The sequence below is a fragment of the Gigantopelta aegis genome, chromosome 5 (assembly GCF_016097555.1).
Source record: "Gigantopelta aegis isolate Gae_Host chromosome 5, Gae_host_genome, whole genome shotgun sequence".
Taxonomy (NCBI): domain Eukaryota; kingdom Metazoa; phylum Mollusca; class Gastropoda; order Neomphalida; family Peltospiridae; genus Gigantopelta; species Gigantopelta aegis.
This window is the reverse complement of record NC_054703.1, coordinates 2444305-2466422: the sequence shown is the minus strand read 5'-3', so window position 1 is coordinate 2466422 and position 22118 is coordinate 2444305. Positions and strand designations below refer to the sequence as shown.

Below are 22118 nucleotides of genomic sequence, written 5' to 3'. Positions count from 1 at the left end.
TTAAAAATTTATTTAGGTTTACTGGCATGCTCGTTTTAATGTGTTGCTATATTTTATCCAGTTTTTAATTATGTATTGATTTAATAAAAAATAAAGAATTTAATAGGGCGGGATACTGCTCCTAAATCGGCGACTGAGACTTGGTTCTTTCATACCTCCTCCCAGTCGTCATGTTTTATACATTAAAGTGGTGACAGCGTATGTTGAATGACGTAACGTTTTTGTTCTCTTGGTTGACAGAGAGGCGCCTCGGTTCTTCCAGATCTACAGAATGCGTTTCACCGCCGCGACTTGCCAGACGCAAAAGTCTAAAATCAACAACTAAACTACACTTTTCTGCCCTCAGCGTTGGAAATTATTTATGAATCTACCTGTATCCCTCTCCTAGGGATGCCAACGCTGGATTTTCTTTAACCTTGAGGGGTGCTGGAACTGGAGGGCACGACGGCTGGATGGGGGGGGGGGGGGGGGGGTTTGGTGGTGAGTGGATGGGGTATTCCACCGGAAATACAGGGTTAGGGCGTTTAGGCGTAGGCGGTTTCGGCCGTAGGGTGTGTTTAGGTTTGTCCGGGGACTTGCCCCCTCCGACCCTCTTTCTCGCTTACCTTCCCTCCCTCAGTCACGCCGAAGTTACCAATACGACTGGTACCCCTCTGTCTTTTTTCTATAGAACCTACTAAATGCAAGGTCTCCTGTGGCTTTGGCTTAACCTCCAACCAACCTCCTTTTCCCTCCCACTCAGGGCTAAAAATAATTGTAAACCTTTTTTTGGTTTTGACTGCCCGCTCTAAATTTGGTGTCTAAAATAAATATGCGGTTTTTTGTGGTGTTTTTTTATTTTATTGATTTGTGATATAAGTATCTTTTAGAATTACACCAACAAAATTTATATTTATTTAAAGTCTCCCGTTTTAGTATTTAGCGTAAATATTCAAAATTGCCCTTATAATTTTCTGCCCCGGAGCAGACTTCTGGCTATCCAGAGGTCGGCCCCGGGCCAGACATGCTCGAAGCTCTAGTGGCATATGAGCATGTAAATAGTATACCCGAACCCAAACCCGAATGAAACAGTAGTACAATTTCAAGAGAGAACATATTTAGATTTAGATGAATAAGATGTTATTGACTTTTACTAATGTTTGAAATAAAGTACTTTTATTTTCAATTTTTTAAAATTAATTTCCATACATAGGAACTACATATATTGCGGAGTAGTCCAGTGTTTAAGAGTAACTCGGTCAATCAGCGGGTTTGTTGACATCCATAGACTTGCTGCTGGCATTTTAAAAATAAAGGTAAATTGCCAAAAGTTATATAATCAATAGACAATTTCATATTTTTTTGTCAAATGTGATTTATATCTCATCTCGTGAAATTTGCAATTCCATATCACAAGCGCGACTCGTGAGATATGATTGCAAACTTCACTCGATGAGATATAAATCATATTTGACAAAAAACATGAAATATCCTCTATGTACTAAACCAAATAACTTCCGGATGGGTCAAAGTTGGAGGTGAACCCAACTTTTGATGGAGCAGTTAATACCACAAGTCCTGTCTTTGGAGATAAATGTGAATGTTTGTCGTAAAAAAAAACAAAAACATATTTATCTGGGTAAAAACTGTATGTAATTTTATTTCATCTAGTACCACTGTGTCAAGTAGCCTTGTGCTTGAAACATGTATGGGGTACCTGTCAAACTAAAGTAGGGCCTACTGTACTGTAAATTTTGTGCGAAACTAGGGGTGTTGCAAAAACATCTGGTTATACCGAAAATGAGTCACGAAAGGTACCATTTTCTTCAGTTAATACTTTGAAGTATGGGTTGTAGTACTGGTATTTATGGGTCATAGTTTGGTTGGTATATTGCATTACCTATAGTGTTTTTAAAACAAAAACGTTAACATGGTCGCCTATGGGATTTTATTTGGTATACTACACCCTGTAGCGCACGCCTGGTTTGGGGGCTGGTTCTGACGTAAACCAGTTCCTACGTCCAAAATAGAAGGGCAGATAAGACTGAGATAAGACTGAGATAAGAAACACTATAATAATCTCAAGCAGCAGGAATTTCCACAGGCAGCTACTGGACCCAGTTTGACAATGATAACATTAGCATTCTGTTTTTCGATTGGTTTGGCCTTGACTGCAGGTATTCTGTTATTCTATTATAGTAGCCTACTATTATAAGCTTAATTGTTTTTGTTTGGGGTTTTTTTGCTCTTTTTTTTTTGTGGTGGTGGTGGTGGGTTATTGTTTTTGTTTGTTTGTTTGTTGTTGTTTTGGGGGTTTGCCTAGTTGTTTTTTTAGGGTGGTTTTTTGTTTTAGTTTTTTTTGTTGTGTTGTTGTTGTTTTTTGTTTTTTTGTCGGTAGGCCCATTGGGCTATTTCTCGTTCCAGCCGGTTATTTGATGTCGAACATTTGGTAATTCCGACATATAGTCTTAAAGAGGAAACCTGCTACGTTATTCTATTAGCAGCAAGGGATATTTTATATGCATCATTCCACAGACAGGATTAGCCCGAGTACTCTGACTGTAAGAGAGCTAGACGGACATTTGGACATAAATACGCTCTCATTACAATCAGAGACCAAGCTATGTATTTTTTTGGCAATTCCCGACAACCAAAAAGTTGGCAAAGATTTCCGCTCTAATATCACAACAATCCTATTTTTGACGTTAAATACTTTTACATCGATCATTTTCGAGTTAATTGATTAAAAAAATCCACATATTAATTACTAATACACACACTACAGAAAGAAACCCGACAGCACCCACATTCAGCTAAGCTTCGGCAAACTCCGGACAGCAGAATTCTAAGTTCGCCGACCTACTAGTATATCCAATCGGAACACCTCGTCACATTCCGCTACGCTAGATGTAGGCTCGGACACAAGTTGTAGGAATACACCAAATTTTCATGTATTTGGTGACGCGGTTAGGACGAAGTTCGTAACATAATGTAGTTCGATCAAATATGGAACATCTTTTGACACAACATTTTTTTTTTATTATAAAATTATTATTCTGGAGTTACTTAAGCAAATATTATGTGTGCGATCGAGTAAATTGTAGTTATTTATTACAATCACATGTGAAAATAGCATAATATTTTAATTTAACTCTGATATTTGACCTTTAAGATATTTTTTTAAATGTTGCTAAACATGGACAGTGGGTGGGTGCATGCAAGCACATGTGTAATGCAATATTTTAATTATAACATTTAAGAGTTCTATGGTTTAGTATTTTAAATGTCCAGTATCACAATAAACTATTTAAAAAAAAGCCCCACTTGGTTCTTTGGAGGAGCTGAACCTAATGGCAATCTGTACCAAGAAACAGCTGATTAAACAGACTGATGTTTTGATGAAATTGTTCTTAAATGTGAAAACGCTGGATTGTTTAAAAAGCTGACTTGTCACTATTTCTATGGAACATGCTCGCCAACTGCACACATTAACTGTGATATAGATTTAACCGTGGTTCATGAGTAAATATAAAGATATGACGACTAAAAAATTGTTTCGTGATGGATTTGTATTTTCAATCTGTTTTAGAAACTTCTGAAAAAGGTTACTTCAACATATTTAATTCTAGTTAAAATTGAAGAAATTGTAATAAATTTATTTTGGAATTTAATAATTTTATTTACACATCTGTCACATATTCTGTAACTGTCAGTAGGTTTAAAGCCTAATGTGTCTGTTATCTTTTGTATTATATCATTCTCGCGTATTCTCTTCGATGCATTTGTTGTTGTATGTAGTTGTCTGAAGCACAGAATGAGCAATTATATTCCATGGCCATGTTTTGATCATGTGACTGAAAAAAGTTCCGTCCAAAATGGTGATGATGATGATGATAACTAGTTTAACGTGCCCATATACCACTAGGGTTTCGAACACGCCCATCCCGAGTCCGACCTCCGATAAGATCGGTGGCCTGACTCGGGATGGAGGGGGGGGGGGGGGTGAAAATGGGCAGAATTTTGAAAATAGCAATTAGTAAAAACGTTAATAGAATAAATGAAAAAAGAAAAAGGTTACAAGCCAAAAATAAAAAAGAATTGACTGCTCGGCCGAATATTTATATAATTTGGAGCATTTTAGAAGGACAGTCCAAAATTAAATAAGAGAAAGAAGAGAGGATCGGACTATTTAATAATATTACAAAAAAGAAGTAATTTCGACATAAAATTTTGAACGCAGATCTAAACGTTTAAAGTCCGATCAATATGTCCACGCGAGTGGCCTCGTTAAGGCCGTTTGGGTGCACAGCTTAAAGGGACGAGATGGGTTGTATCCCGTCAAGAAAACCCCTAGATTGACAGTCGATAGACGTTGAAGGTGTAGTGCTGTGCTGAAATACAGATCTTGAGAAGCCGGATCCGTCTGAACGAGTAGAGTATCAGACTAGGGTATAGTCCAGTCGTCATGGGTTGGTATAGTGGTGCGCACGGGCCCGACTCCGGAGGATACGAGATGGTATCATTATAAAGCAAGGTAAAGTCTAGAAAGAGTAGTAGGGGCCGACCCCGCTTCCTATTTCTTCTTAGAGTGGGGCGGTCAATCTTCCAGTGCTGGTAGGACAGGCTCGGACATGTAGAGACTAAACGCGAACAACCGTGGCGTTCTGCAGAATGGTCGTCATACGAGTCACGAAAAAACAAGTCAACATAGTCAGACGGAGAAATGACGTGGAGGCGAGGAATCTCGCTGAAAAAGAATCCAACCTGGTGGTGCAGACTGTCGAAACGAGAAGCGTTCCAGCGTTCAATCAGTTCCAATGGCCGCATACATCCCAGTAGAAAACTTCATTTCGCTGACAAAAACAACGAAATGAAGGACCCCCAAGTCGAGCACACGAAAGCACGTGCAGTGTGCACAAGCGAAACAAACACGTCTTACTGCGTGGAGCTCCAGACTGCAAAATGGTGACGCATTGTGTCCGAGTTTATATTTCGTAGAAATGTACGAGGAGTTCCGATTGCTAGTATATCGTGACGTTGCGTCACATGATCGCCCACTCAGCCATTCCGTCTACTAGGCCGAATCGCCTAGTGGACGATCACGTGATAAACGTCACGAAATAGGTCACCGAGCTTTGTAATTCTTGCGACGGAGTGTCACGAAGCGTAGCTGAATGTGGGTGCTGTCGGATTTCTTTCTGTACTATGTGTATTAGTGATTAATATGTCGATTGTTTTTAATCAGTTAACTCGAAAATGATCGATGTAAAGGTATCTGACGTCAAACATAGGATTGTTGTGGTATTAGAGCGGAAATCTTTGCCAACATTTTGGTTGTCGGGAATTGCCAAAAAAATACATAGCTTGGTCTCCGACTGTAATGAGAGCGTATTTATGTCCAAATGTCCGTCTAGCTCTCTTACAGTCAGAGTACTCGGGCTAAGACAGGATATACCAGTCGTGGTGCACTGGCTGGAACAAGAAATAGCTCAGGGGTCCATCGACGGGGATCGATCCTAAACCGACCTCGCATCAAGCGAGCGCTTTACCACTGGACTACGCTCAGTCCCCTATTATTGAAATATATGTGCTATCCTGTCTGTGGTATGGTGCCTATAACAGATCCCTTGCTACTTATATTTATACGTTAATCAAATTATAATGTTCTTGCTAGTTCCAGCCAGTGCACCACGACTGGTATATCAAAGGCCGTTGTATGTGCCATCCTTTCTGTGGGATGGTGCATTTAAAAGATCCATTGCTACTAATGGAAACATGTAGCGGGTTTCCTCTCTAAGACTATATCTCAAAATTGCCAAATGTTTGACATGCAATAGCCGATGATTAATAATCAATGTGCTCTAGTGGTGTCGTTAAACAATAAAAAATTTAAAGGAAACTTTAAACTCATTTTTACTACTTGCTTGGATCCGAACATCGAGCTTCTCAGTAGACCCATTGGGGTTATCTCAGTGGAGGATCCAGAAAATCCATTTGGAGGGGGGATGGGGGCAATGACATGCCAAGGGAACTTTGGGGGAGGTATGGAAGGGGATCGTATATATATATTTTTTTTATTAATATATTACTACTCAAAAGAATTTAAGGGTCAAAAATTTATAACCAAATAAGTTTCAGAGTGTATTAGATTGATGATGTAAAGTACACCAAAAAAATTATTTATTGTTCCACATTTACAAAAAACCACAAATAAACGTCACTGTATACAAGAAAGTCACATGACATGCTGTCAAAGTTGAAGGTTGTCAAACATGGATTTTACACATTAGAACATTCGTTTAATAGTGTGTGAATCCACCCCTGGCGCGAATACACTCGACACATCGTTGCCTCATGCTGTTGATCAGACGTCTGAAGAACTCTTGGGGAATGGCCTGCCACTCTGCCATAAGAAGTTGACCCAGATCATGAAGGTTGGCCGGAGGGGCATGGTTATCCCGAACTCTCCCTGCCTAATTCGTCCCAGGCGTGCTCTACTGGGGCCAAGTCAGGCGAATATGCTGGCCAATCCATCCTGGCGATACCTTGTTGTCTGAGAAAGTCCGTTACCACCCTGGCGCGGTGGGGTCTGGCATTGTCATCCTGCAGAACTGCCCCGCCGCCAATCTGCTGAAGGTCTGGGAGAACCAACGGCCGGATAATCTCATTCAGATAGCGGATTCCATTCAGATTGCCATCCACCACATAGAGGGGGGTCCTGTGGTGGATAGAGATGCAGCCCCACACCATGACGCTGCCACCACCGAACCGGTGACGTTGTCTAACGTTAACGTCAGTGAAGCGCTCCCCAGGACGTCTGTAGACACGAACCCAACCGTCGTTGAACTGGAGACTAAACCTGGACTCATCAGTGAACATCACTCGACCCCACTGAACACGTTGCCACCGCAGATGAAGCGTGCACCAGTGACGTCTGGCCGTTCTGTGACGTGGTAGGAGTGGTGGTCGAACAGCCTGGCGACGGCAGCGTAGATTATTGGCTCTCAGACGATTGCGTATGGTTTGATCAGACACTCGAGTTCCAGTCGCAGTCCGCAGATTGTCACGTAATCGGCGTGCAGTGGTTGTGCGTTGACGTAGAGCCATATTGGTGGTGTAGCGGTCCTCTCTATTTGTAGTGCTTTGGGGTCTTCCCGAACGTGGACGATTTCGAACAGAATTCGTTGCTTGGTACCGTTGTCACAGTCGGCCAACGACACTCTGACTGACACCAAGTCTCAGAGCAACATTTCTTTGCGTATTGCCATCCTGAAGCCAAGCAATAGCCCTTCCTCGATCTTCGATAGTCAGTTGAAGTCGTACCATTGTCGAATTTGGAGTGTGCACCGTACACGAACGCAAGCTCCAATTATACGGAAATTCAGCATTGGGAACATGGAATACATGTGCAAAGCGTGCAAATGAAGCGCTTTGTGAAAAAGCAAGTTATGGGCACTTAGCAGACCTTTCGCTTTCGCCCTAATTTACGTGCAAATGTAAGCATGTTTTCGCCATTAGAACTAGTCGACAGTGTCAGTGACAGTGGATTTTAATTCATTTATGGGTTGCTTAGACCCACTTTCGTCAAAATGGAACAATACCATACGTGACATTACGGTCTAGCTAATATAATTGACATTCAGAAAATAATGTCGAAAATATCGTCTGACCCTTAAATTCTTTTGAGTAGTATATAATAAAATTATAACCATCGTAAAATTTAGGGGGGGGGGGGGGGGCGGGCCCATGCCCCCCCACCCTAGGTCCGCCTCTGCATCTCGTCCCAATCAGTGCCCCACGACTGATATATCAACGACAGTGGTACGTGCTGCCCTGTCTGTGGCAGTGTGTAGATAAAAAAATTCGTGCTTCTAATGGAAAAATGGAGTCTAAAGATGACGTGTCATAATAACAAATTCTCGAATTTCCGATGATTAATTAATTAATTAGTATGATTCACTGGTATCGTTAAACAAAACAAATTTTTGCTTTCTTTAATTTTTCCGTAATAAAACGAAACGCAAACATAAAACAAAAACAAACCCACAAAAATGATGATGATGGTAATTGTGATGATGATGATGACGATGATTATGATGATGATGATGATAATAATAATAATAATGATAATGAAAGACGATGATGATGATGATGACGATGATGATTATTGTAATGACGATGACGACGATGATGACAATGATAATAATAATGATAATGAAGACAATGATAATGGTGACGATGATGATTATGATAATGACGATGACGACGATGACAAGGATAATAATGATAATGAAGACAATGATAATGATGACAATGATGATTATGATAATGACGATGATGACAATAATAATGATGACAATGAAGACAATGATAATGATGACGATGATGATTATGATAATGACGATGACGACAATAATAATGATGATAATGAAGACGGTGATGATGATAATGATGACGATTATTATTATGATAATGACGATGACGACGATGATGACAATGATAATAATGATAATGAAAACAATGATAATAATGACGATGATGATTATTGTAATGACGACGACGATGACAATAATAATAATAATGATAATGATGACGATGAAAATTATGATAATGACGATGACGACGATGATGACAATGATAATGAAGACAATGATAATGTTGACGATGATGATTATGATAATGACGATGACGACAATGATAATAATGATAATGAAGACGGTGATGATGATGATAATGATGATGATTATTATTATGATAATGACGACGACGATGACAATGACGATGATGATGACGATAATAATAATGATAATGAAGGCGGTGATGATGATGATAATGATGATGATTATTATTATGATAATGACGACGACGACGACGACGATGACAATGACGACGATGATGACGATGTTAATAAAGATAATGATGCCGACGACGACGACGAGATGATCATGATGATATTACATAAAGGACAATAAAAAACATTTCCAGGTGACGGTACCTTCAGTGACGGAAGGATCAAGGGTCAGATTGACACCACGGAGTTGAACGAGGCCTCGGGTCTCGCGGCCAGCAGACGACACCCTGGATTCCTGTATGTCATCAATGACCACGGTGGCTTGCCACGACTCTACGTCATCAGCACCAGCACCGCCCACGTCGTCGCGGTACTGACGGTAGCGGCGGCGTCGAACGGGGACTGGGAGGATCTCGCTGTAGGTTAGTGCATGTGATCGTTCATAGTTAGGAGAGGAAATGTTTTATTTAACAACGTACTCAACACATTTTATTTATGGTCATATGGCGTCGGACATATGGTTAGGAACCGCACATATATTGAGAGAGGAAACGCGCTGTCGCCACTGGGCTACTCTTTTCGATTAGCAGCAAGGGGTATTTATATGCGCCACCCCACAGACAGGACAGCACATACCACAGCCTTTGATATACCGGTCGTGGTGCGCTGGCTGGAAGGAGAAATAGCCCAATGGGCCCACCGACGGGGATCGATGCCAGATCGACCGCGCATCATAGGAGTAGGACGTGGTGGGGCTGGGGTTGGGGAGGTGACAGGGTCCCATATTTTTCTAGACAGTTGGTGGGTCCCTCCAGCCAGTGCACCACGACTGGTACATCAAAGGCCGTGGCATGTGCTATCCTGTCTGTGGGATGGTGCATATAAAGGATCCCTTGCTACTAATGACATTTTTTTAACTGGTTTCCTCTCTAAGACTATATGTAAAAAAATACCAAATGTTTGACATCCAATAGCCGATGATTTAAAAAAAAATCAATGTGCTCTAGAGGTATCGTTAAACAAAACAAACTTCTTCTTTTGTAGCCATGATTTTATCACGGCAGAGCGCTAGTTTAATTGTAGGACAATTTTTTGAAACGCGAATGTATTTTCAAAGCAATATGCCCTGATCATTTCAACTCTGATACATTATCCTCACTTCCAGCTCCATCCCAGCTGTTGGAAGGCAAATTAATATATTATTGGTTATCCAGTTGCTGGTATTTTCTGATATCCCCAGCCTTGTTATATAGCCAGTCGCATATTGGCGCCAGAAGCGGGGTTGGGGGTGGGGGTTACCAATTCTGAATATTATGCAAGCCTCCAGTTGCTGACATCTTCCAACATCGTAATCGTACGAGACAGGGGGCAGGGGATCAACTGGCCCCCTAGTGCTGGAGCAAAACCTTAAATTCGGGCAAAAATTATACAGTAAAAAAAGTAAAGTTTGTTTTATTTAACGACGCCACTAGAGCACATTGATTTTTAATCTTATCATCGGCTATTGGACGTCAAACATATGGTCATTCTGACACTGTTTTTAGAGGAAACCCGCTGTCGCCACATAGGCTACTCTTCTTTACGACAGGCAGGATCTTTTATTTGCGCTTCCCACAGGCAGGATAGCACAAACCATGGCCTTTGTTGAACCAGTTATGGATCACTGGTCGGTGCAAGTGGTTTACACCTACCCATTGAGCCTTGCGGAGCACTCACTCAGGGTTTGGATTCGGTATTTGGATTAAAAATCCCATACCTCGACTGGGATCCGAACCCAGTACCTACCAGCCTGTAGACCGATGGCCTGCCACGACGCCACCGAGGCCGGTCAAATTATACAGATATTCGGGGGAAATGTGCTAACTTGGGACCTTTTTTCCCATGTATACCCATCATTCTACCCTCAAAATCATATAAATATGGGTAGTGATTCGTTTGCAACTCTGTATAGCTGTTTGGTAGTAATGCTAATATGAATAAATGTTGTTATAGCAATTCGGGCATTTTCGTTCAATTCGGGCAAAAGGCAGCCTGCGGGCCCCCCCCCCCCCCCCCCCCCCCCCCCCCCCCCCCCCCCCCAACTAAAAGTGGGAGCCCATACTATGTCCGACATCTATATAATGGTATTTACAAGTATTATTTCAACAACTCTTTGCGTAGGTGTATGACCACTACATCGACGTTTCTCCCACTAACCCACTGACCAGGACCCCGTTCCACGAAAGAATTGTAGCTAAGGTTAACTGTAGTGATTTAAGGTGAATTTTACAACTGGCACCGTAAACTTTACAGCCGTTCCACAAAGCAACCTTACGGTAGTCGTAAGTGCCCCTTTAATGATTAATATATTCTTTGCAAAGAAGTGCGAATTAGTTAAAGGAGACCGGACACCAAATCATATATACGGCGTAATGAATTGTTTGCCGTCATAAACCACAACACGCAACTACCGTGCTCCCCTTGTTGACTAAGTTAAGCGTGCCAGTCTTGGTTGGGGGGTTTTTTTCGCCGATCTCCGATGTTTGCCGGAAACTGTCGACAATTGATGAGCTAGACCCGTGACGTCATCGATGAGAGGAAAACTGAAGAAACTACCAAGCAGCATGGACGAACTTAGCGATTCGAGTGACGAAGAATTGTGTCCAGCTTGTGCTAATGGCATCAAACCGTATTCGTTTGAACCACTTATCAGAGACTTTGTCTCTAATCCTGGAAATGTTGTCTTAGACGAAAATTTGGATGAATCAACTGCCGACGAAGACGAAGAAGCCACATGGTCATAGACTAGCATAGAAGCATTTTTTAAAACATATTTTTTTTATGACATTTTTAATGTAAACTGAAGCAAATGGACCTAATTAGAAGAAAAGCACACAAAATGTAATAATATTTCATCATAAATCTTGTTCAGCATAGATGTAAATATGACACGTCAGTGGATATTCCAGAGGCCGATCTCGCAAATTTGCAAAAAGCGTCCCCTCCTCACCAAAGCAAGATATAATAATTTAACAAAAAACTTTGTTCTCTTAACTAGTTACCCTCCAAGTTTTAATGTGTTTGGTTAAACCGTGTATTTTTAATTATTAAGAAAATGTGTTACCAGTCTGCCGAAACTGTCCACAGCCGGGTACAGAAACACAGAAATGTTGGAAAATATACTGTTGCCACATACTGACAATCACTTTACAACTAATATGTCTTATCGACAATATTATTATGTAGTTTTTGCATTTATTAATATAAAATACAACAGTCCCGTAGGAACTGGGGAGGGGCGGGCCTAGGGGCTTGTTCTCCATCACACACTCAGGAAGAAAATGTATGTTTTAAATTTTCACTACTTTGCATAAATAAAGATATTAAAATAAAACATCTAGTTTGTATCCCTCACTAGAGACTGTATTCCCCCTCTCCCCCCCCCCCCCCGCACCCCCCACCCCACGCACACACTTCCTTTTATCTTTAGGATTTTGTAATCATGATTTCAAACCAACTGTTTCAGGTAGTTTGCTCCACATACTGACATAAAACACATTTGTTATATATTGGAATAAAATAAAAATAATTACAATATATCCAGTGTTAGTTTCTTTAATCATTCATGGAGGAAGAAGGAAGTCCTGATGAAAATATATTACAGGTCAAATATATTACAGGTAAAACAAAATAATATATGATGCTTATTCCATGTGGTAACTATTGTTAATTTTGCTTTAAATTGCTAGATGCCAAAAGTGATTAATTATATTATTTTATGGTAAATAAAATAAATTAGACGACCAATTGTTTCAACCTCTACCAAAGGTACCAGGTTTTCTGCCAGAAAATAATTTGAGGGTACGTAATAAAACAGGCCCGTAGGAACTTGGGGTGGGGGGTGGGGGGTGGGTGGAGAGGTGCCTCCCACTTGTGAGCTTTTCTTTATCACATTAATTTTTGCCATTGTAACAATACTCTGATGTAGAGTTTATACCCAGTCTGTCAGTGCCTGCCCCCCCCCCCCCCCCCAAGTTGTTCCTATTGGCCTGTAAAAACTAAATATGTTCAAACGAGTATATTGGGTGGTTATAGGTTTGAAATGTTTTTTTTATTGAACATTTTATTTCATGCACTTTTATAAATCTTAAACAGCAATTATGTTACTATAATCTATCGAAAAAAATCAAACATTATATATATATATACATTAATTTCTGCGATTTTTTAGTACATACATATAAGATTACCCTCCGCACCCTCTGGCAGAAACCCAGGGTAGGTACATATGTATTAAAATAATTATTTGGTGTAGAGTATTTTTAATATGACATACAGAAAGCATTGAAAAGTACAATTTTAGTATGCTTTAATAATCGACACTAGCTGTAAAATTATTTAACCATCATTCCTTCTGGCCAGAGTACATATGTTGTTCCTGCCACAAGTGTTAGCATTTTAATTTTAATGAAAATATACTGAACTGACGATAAACATTGTTAACTAACGTAATAATTCACGTTTTGAAGGTGTTTTATTATGAGGTTAACAAACCAACTAGATCAAGAGACGTTAGTATGGAGTCGTTATGGATTGTCGGTGAAAATTAATTTGGTAATTATAGGTAAATAAATGTGAAGTTTAAATATTCGTATGTGAACAAATTGCAATACCTTTATTTAATGTATATCTTAAGTACATACTTGTTTTAATTTTCACATTGTAAATGTACCATAACCTGCTGTATTTAGTTGGTGTAAAGCCCGTTCGACGACAATAATGCGTCCATGTTTTAAAACAACTTTCGGGGTTTTTTGGAAATCGAAACCATGATGTTGGCCGTTTCTTTGGATGCATTGCTGTTACTGTTGCAGTTAAACACTGCGCAGTTAACCATCATATAATTACGTCGACGGTATATAATAACACTAATTATCTTGTAAATTAAATTTCCGATAAACCTGGAGACAAAAAAAACAAAAGACGACTAAAAGGCACAACCAAAGAATCAACACGTGTACCGGTATTGCTTGGTAACTCTCACCGATGACGTTTGCCTCGCTTTCGTTCAGATCTATGCATAATCCCGCCCACTTCTGTTTTTACCCCAAACCTAAGACGCGCAGCTGACCGGTGCCTCGCAGCGAGCCAGACGTTAGAGTAATGCGGTCTTTGACGCTAACTTAATCCATTACACACTACATGTCTTTTGGTGTCCGGTCTCCTTTAAATAATAAACTGGTTACGGACTTTTCGCAACATCTTGGATGTATTCATTGGTATCGGACATCCATGAAGTAACTTTGTCAGTTTATTTGCTAAGCGATAATTGCCGAATGCATAAGACATGAGAGTTATATCCCGTATTTTCGTGTAGAAGTCTATGGCCTAGAATGATTTTTCATCGAACGCCAAGTTTTATAAAAGTTATTTGCTATATATTAGATCCCTTTTTATACAAAGTATCCTTCTTAGAAAATAACAAAATCATCATTTAACTGCCATTTGACAGCTACGTTAGTGGCTTACAACTGCCTCGTACCTATTGTAAATTTTCTCAGTAATTTACGACGATAGTAAGCAACGCCGCGTCGTGGAACGGGCTGGCGATCGTAGACAAAAATTAAGGTCGCGATGGTAGGTATTTACGCATCTTCATAAATCAAGGCTAATATTCGTTCCTCGTATTCAGCCTTGATACATGTAGTCAAGATTACTGATATCTACTACTAGCGCCCTCTATTGGAAGAAAATTTGTAACACCGATTATGTCCCTTACACGATGACATCGCTGACCAATCACAGCATCGGTAACATGTGACAATCTTGAAAGCAATATCAAAAATTAACCGCCGGACGCTGACGCTGCCGTCTTTGTTTACAATAACAAGGGAATCTATAAGGAGCGTTGCGATTCGTTGCAATCAGATCTCATCGCATCCAATGAAATTTAAGCATTTTGTGGCACGATTTCTTGACGACATGTATCAAGGCTGAATACGAGGAACGAATATTAGCCTTGATTTATGAAGATGGTATTTACGGCGATAGTAGTGCTAAGATCGATTGGTGGAACAGTACCCAGATAGCTGAGGTGTGTGCCCAAACAGCGTGCTTGAACCTTAATTGGATAGGCCTATGTAATTACGAAACTAAGTTGAAATGAATAAATGTTACTTCATTTCTTTTCAACTTATTTTCGTGCTTATATCCAATTAAGGTTCAAGCACGCTGTCCTGGGCACACACCTCGGCTATTTGGGCTGTCTGTCCAAGACAGTGGGTTAGTTGTTAATTGTTAGTGAGAGAAAAGAGGGTGTAGTGGTCTTACACCTACCCACTGAGTCGTTAAAACTCACTCTGGGTGGGAGCCGGTACCGAGCTGCGAACCCTGTACCTACCAGCCTTATGTTATATTATTGTATTACAGGACCATGTCCTGGGGGAGGTAGTTGCATCTACATCGGCGACATTGGTGAAGCAGGCCACAAACCCAACAACGTGATATACCGAGTCAGGGAACCCGATGACGTCACAAAGGATCAAACAGTACCGTTAGATTCTACGCTGAAATACACGTGTGTACTCATTTTGCAAATCAAAAGTGTGTTTTGATTAACGACACCACTAGAACACATTGATTTATTAATCATCTGCTATTGGATTTGGTAATCTTGACAAATAGTCTTAGAGAGGAAACCCGCTACATTACATGCACATTCCACAGATAGGATAGCACATACCACGGCCTTTGATATACCAGTCGTGGTGCTGGGTCGAGATATAGCCCAATAGGCCCACCGACGGGGATCGATCCTCGACCGACCGCGAATCAGACGAGTGCTTTATCACTGAGTCACGTCCCGCGCCCATTTCACAGATTCCATTAAAAGTGCTATATCTCAAAGTTGCATAATCTTCCCGCCAAAATTATTTATTAACGTCTGCTTTGAAATATGAACGTTATATCTTCATCTATATGCCCCTGCGCGTGCTGTAACCTCACCGTGGTGCAGGGGTGTAACATTATCTTTGAGAATGGCCAATACAGCACAAAACTGAAGTTTTGAGTAAAATTCAGTATCCGTAAAATTCTGTGATATTTGTGTTTTTGCACAGTTCTTTATACTGTTTTTGTTTAAGTCTTTTTTTTATATTGATGTTGATCATCACTTTATTTATTTGCATTACCATAGTTTGACACCCAATAGCCGATGTATCTTTCGTGCTGGGGTGTCGTTAAACATTCATTCATTCATTCATTCATTCATTCATCTATATGCCCATATAGAATTACAACCAAATAATTTAATTTGATAGTAAGAAACATATACATGTATATCGTAACGTTATGCCAGACGGATGGAAGGAAGCAAGGAAGGAAGTGTTTTATTTAACAACGCACTCAACACATTTTATTTACGGTTATACGGCGTCGGACATTATGGTTAAGGACCACACAAATATTGAGAGAGGAAACCCGCTGTCGCCATTTCATGGTCTACTCGTTTCGATTAGCAGCAAGGGATCTTTTATATGCACCATCCCACAGACAGGATAATACATACCACGGCCTTTGTCACACAAGTCGTGGAGCACTGGCTGGAACGACAAATAGCCCAATGGGCCCACCGACGAGAATCGATCCTAGATCGAACCAGACGGATGGTGTCGACAAGTTTGTTGTCTTTGTGCATATCATCCGTCTCTGCCGATAGTCAGTCTGCCACATTTCCAAGTTTTCATGCAAAGATTATGTGCGAGGTCAATTCATTTACATTTATCAAAAAGGGGAGGGGGGGGGGGGGGGGGGGGAGAAAAATTAGCGAAATATGGCACTTGGAACTTTGAGATAAATGAAGTACCTTTAACTAAGGTGGCAAATACCTTCCACATTTGAGTGGTAACTTCAATAGGCAGCGGATCTCCTCTCGACTATGTGTGAAAATAACCATATGTATGTTAGACACTAAATAGCCGTAGTTTAGAATGTGCTGTTGTCTGGGCCGGATTTAGACTAATTTTATAATTATTAATTTTTTTAATAAAGGAAGTCCTTAGTCTGGGGGCCGCTCTGGCAGGGGGTGGGGGTGGGGGTGCCAAAGGCCCCTTATAAATCCGGCACTGGCTGTTGTATCTGAGTGTATACTACCAAATCAAATCCCATAGACGACAATAGTAACATGTGCGGCTAAAACTCATACCTGCAGCGTATCAACCGACATAAACGCCACGGATATAAATACTACCACCCCTCACACTTAAAGTGAATCAGAAAAAAATTGGGGGTCAAGCTGCTCGTTTCTGAGATAACGGGTAACGTCTATGACTACCCTAGTTCCGCACAAAATTCGAGTACTTTTTTTTAACAGGTACCCCATACATGTTTCAAGCACAAGGCTACTTGTGCTTGTAACATTGGCACTAGATGAAATAAAATTGCTTCTTTTTTTTTTTACCCAGATGAAACTATTATTTTTTACAACCAACACACTCACATTTATAACCAATCACAGGATTTGTGGTGTTCACTTCTCTATCAGAACTTTGACCCAGCCGGAAGTTATTTGGTTTAGTACTACCATCTATATTTATTTAAAGCTTCCTTTTCTTGTTGACGTTTAATCTTTACATTCACGTTTCTGAGACATGTAGGACTATGTATTTTCTGTACATAAACATATTCGTATATTTATCAGAACTCTAAGGGCGAATCCAGGATTTTGTACGGTGGGGGGGTAACAACATTCTAGAAAAGTCCAGTTTGAGTTTGCAGAATTTAGTGTTGTGTATTGTGAATAATAGGTGGGTTTTTAAACTCCAACAAGAGCCTTATGTGTTGGAAAGATGCATACCCGGACCACCAACACATACTGACACTTTAACAATTGAAAAACGCGTAATTTTAGAAGTAATAAAAAGACATGATTATTCCTGCTAACTGGGGGCAGCCATTTTGTTTCGTTTTTGTGACGTCCGGTGGTATGGCTTGGGGCGAAGTGATGTCAGCTCAGGTCCAACTTCTCTATTATGCACAGTGTAAACAAATGCTCTAATTTACGACAAGGCGCTTCGCTTTCATCAACCTGACTTGTAAAACAATATAAATGACTTGATAGTATAATAAACAATTTAACTAAATATATTTCAATTTTCATCAATATAACGAAATGGAGTTATAGTATTTTTATTTTTTTTAAATCCAAAGAAAAAATGCATATTATTAGGCCTATTGGTAGGATACGTTCGAGCAAAAACGACCACTCAGATACCCAAGTGATAATTCTCTTTTCTCTCGGCCCACGTAATTGGTAAGTTTTGTGATTTTAGATGGGAAAGTCTACTTAATCAAGGGTTTTACAGGAATTACAGTAATAAAGCTGGTAAAGTCCATTACAATTTGAGGTTATCACACAATACCCTGTGATCTTAATAAAAGAGGCACGTCTTCTTATATACACCTGCCAATCAAAAACCACAGGTACAGGCCATGGAAAGAAAAGAAAAGACCAATTAACCAAGAAAACACTCTATTATTTCAGTACGTGGGTTAATTTATATACAAAATATAATACAATTATTTCAACACTTTGACAATGGTGGTTTATTTTGTATTGAAAAATAAACCACATATACACGTTGCTGTGTTACTGGGATTATTATTTTTACAGAACATTGCGATGCATCCGCAAAAATCAGGTATGTTTTGTTTCTTCAGTTCGAAGACTAATTCCTGACGTGACACGTTAGGGATTACGTAACCACCAGCTCGCCAGAGGGCGTATTCACTGGGATGGTACAAAATGGCTGCGCCCGTTATATATAATAGCCGTCACATTTAACCGTTTTATTAATTAACTATACGATTATACTTGTTGATATTAAGCAATAATGTGCATTATGTATCGTTGAATATGCACACCAGTCCAAAAGCCTTGCTTTAGCATTCCTTTAAGTTATGAAAAAGGACATTTCAAACGGGCGGGTGTCGGGTCACAGGCAAACAGTGAACTGCCAATGAACTCCTAAGCCGTGTAGACGTCGCGGATGTTGGGCCCTATTGGAAATCTTTAGAATTATTATTCATTATTATTCCAGCAAATATTTCACTATATATCATATAGTAGCCTACAGATGGTCGGAACCAGACGCAGAAACCCTCATGGTAGACAGAGAAGGAAACGTTTTTTAGACGTCGACGATGTCGGGCCCTATTGGAAATCTTTAGAATTATAACTCCTTATTATTTCAGCATTTATTTCTTTTTCAATTACTTATTACAGATGGTCGGAACCAAACGCAGAAACCCTCATGGTAGACAGGGAAGGAAACGTTTTTCTCGTTTCAAAAGTCCATAACGGTAATCACCCCAAACTGACGAAAGTGCCCTCTAGCGCATGGGATCAGCCAATCGCTGTGAATCTGCACTCTATTCTGACTGTTCCTGGACTCCATTCATCAAAGAAAGACCCTGTGGCTGGGGACATATCACCATTAGGGACAGAGGTGCTGATCAAAATTGAGAAGCATCTGTTTTACTGGAATATGGCAGACGGCAACGTAGAGAGAGCTCTTCAGGGAAAAGGTACGGAAGTGTCCTATCACCCGGAAGTACGAGGTGAGGCAGTCGCGTGGGCTGCAGACGGAAGTGGATACTACACCCTAGGTGAAGGACTCCATGAACCATTGTATTTTTATGCGAGAATGTAGCTGGAAATACTTATATGATATTAAACGAGCTTCCATTTCGTATCATGTTTATGTGAAATAATTTTCAGTTGTCATGAGCTTCAGCGAGAGGGGACTGGTAAGTGCAAGAAAACGTTTAGATTCTAGACTCAAACATTTATATTTTTAATAGAATCTGCAATTCTTAACGTTATGGCAACGTCATACAAATTGCATGCGTGAGGCGTCTTTAGAAATTTGAGTTTTATAAACAGGGGCCAGGTTTAAGTTACAAAAGAATTTGGTCAATTTGATGAATTTTGGGCAAAAAACCTGTTGCTAACTTCAACGATCAGTTATAACCGTCGTCATCTTAGCGATCGTGTGAGATGCAATGAGACGCTGTATTCCAATAAAGATTCTGAAACCATCGCTTGTCGCACGTCGTAAGTCTTGTGGTGACTCAGAATTGTCTATGTTCTCCAAGCGATGCTATCACACGTCGTACAATCGGTTGAAACGATGATCCTTGAGTGGACGGCAGATATTATTAAGGCCGTCCCACATTAGCGCAGCGCGTCGGCAGCAAAAAATCACTTCCAATGAATTACCATATTCATACCCTCACTAGCGCAGCGCGTCAACGTCGGTTTTTTTTTTTCGATCGTTCCAAAAGCGGTTTTTGCTGCAAGCTGCTCTGACGCGCACAGAAACCCCCAGTTTATGATGTCATAATGTTGTAATATTTTAGGTCTTCCACCAAAATAACCCACACATTATTGACGAATATCTTTATTTTACTGAAAAACAATGCCAAAACAAAATATTAACGAAGAAAAGTTGACCATAGAGGTGCAGAAACACCCATGCATACACGACATCCAATCGGTTGGTTACAAAGACACGGAAATGGCAGCCGATGCCTGGTCAACGATGTCGTGTACCCAAAACTTTCTCTTGCGTTTTTTATCAAGTAATCTCCTATACAAATACATTAAAACCAATTTACTCGAAATTATCTTCCTGGGGGCCATGTTTTCAAATCAGATCCGTTTTTCGTTTCAGCTTTTCAGCTTTTTTTTTTCTATTTTATTTCTGTTTGAACGCTGCGTATATGTGGGCATTACTAACGTTTCACTGCTGACGCGCTGCTGATTCGCTGCCGACGCGCTGCGCTAGTGTGGGACGGCCTTAAAAGCTCTTTACAGAATGGACGTTGTTATATTTTCAAAATATCTGTTTGAGGTCATGAAATAGTGAAATATTATATTCTCCAAATTTACCTTTCATAGCAAATGAAAGAATTAACCCTAGATGTGAAAACAGATTTAAAGAGACTGTCCTGATTTTTCTGTCCTGATTCTTCTGTCATTGTAAGACGTTTCTGATTAATTAAAGGGACAGACCCTAGTTTCAGCCCGTGAAAATGCACACTAAGTTTAGTTAATCTACAAACCTGTAACACATTTGGATAAAGTTACAACTGAGTGAAACAGGAGTCTGTGACTTTAAAATTACGAAATACCCTCTAAAAATAGACTAAAACTCGACTCCATAACTTTTACTTCTCAGACGCACGTGCTTTTTTAAATATATGAGAAATGAATTTTGTGGTATTAAAAATACTAGGATGACCAAAAACACTTCGAAGGTACGGAAATGGATAATCTAATAAAATAAAATCTAAGTAAAGTATGATTTCAGATATCAAAAACGGCTCTAATAGTAAAAAATATGACTTAGTGTTTAAAAACTAGGGTATGTCTCTTTAATAAATAGAACGAATGAATGTTTAACGACACCCCAGCACGAACAAATACATCGGCTATTGGTTGTCAAACTATGGTAAATGCAACAATAATGTGATGAGAAACATCAATATAAAAATTTAAAAGTTAAATATAAACAGTGTAAAGAACTGTGCGAAAATTACAAATATCACAAATAGGTAATATTAAAATTTAGAATAAAAGTCAGTATCACGTAGAAATTGTAATAAAAGTTCTGGATGGAATCGAAAGGATTCCACGTCACATCACATTACATTGTCCAAATATATATTTTCTAGTTTCTTTGAGATGCTTACACTCCACCAAAATGTGACGCACCGTCAGAGTACACTAACAGTGCACACACTGAGGTGGAGGAATCCTTCTTCAAGATAAACGAATAAATATACATGAGTAGCCGTTAGATATCATTTATCTCACAACGAGTTGTTTTAAATGTATCTAACGAGCGAATGTGAGTTGTGAGACGAATGTAAGAAAGGAAATGGAATGAAATGTTTTAACGACACACTCAACACATTTTTTTAATTTATGGTTATATGGCGTCGGACATATGGTTAAGGACCACAGAGATATTGAGAGAGGAAACCCGCTGTCACCACTTCATGGGCAGGCGCGGATTTAGTGGGGGACCCAAGGGGCCCGCCCCGCCCCCCTATTTTTAGGGTCAATTTATTATTATTTTTTTAACTATAGCATACACTAGAGTGGAATTACACAAAAATGCACTTATTTCCCAAGAGTCTTTAAATTATATTTTGTTCATGAAAATCGTCTTAAAGGGACATTCCTGAGTTTGCTGCAATTTTTAAGATGGTATCGACCAACAGAGACTTTTTAATGATTGTAATTACATAACAAATATATGTCTAATAATGGATTATAAATAATACAAATGACATTCACTTGGGA

General features: G+C 39.8%; 1 protein-coding gene across 1 annotated transcript; it reads left to right on the top strand.

The window, feature by feature from the left end:
* Positions 1–3175: 3175 nt before the first annotated feature.
* On the top strand, positions 3176–19472 carry LOC121373459. Its single transcript, XM_041500124.1, has 4 exons — positions 3176–3182; positions 8965–9192; positions 15179–15326; positions 19032–19472. Exons 1-4 carry the CDS (start codon positions 3176–3178, stop codon positions 19456–19458), a joined length of 810 nt encoding a protein of 269 aa, XP_041356058.1. The 3' UTR covers positions 19459–19472.
* The last annotated feature ends 2646 nt before the right edge of the window (positions 19473–22118 follow it).

Coding starts and splice junctions, on each gene's coding strand:
- LOC121373459 (XM_041500124.1), top strand. Junction 9,193..15,178: donor CTGGGAGGATCTCGCTGTAG/GTTAGTGCATGT, acceptor ATTGTATTACAG/GACCATGTCCTGGGGGAGGT. Junction 15,327..19,031: donor GATTCTACGCTGAAATACAC/GTGTGTACTCAT, acceptor TACTTATTACAG/ATGGTCGGAACCAAACGCAG.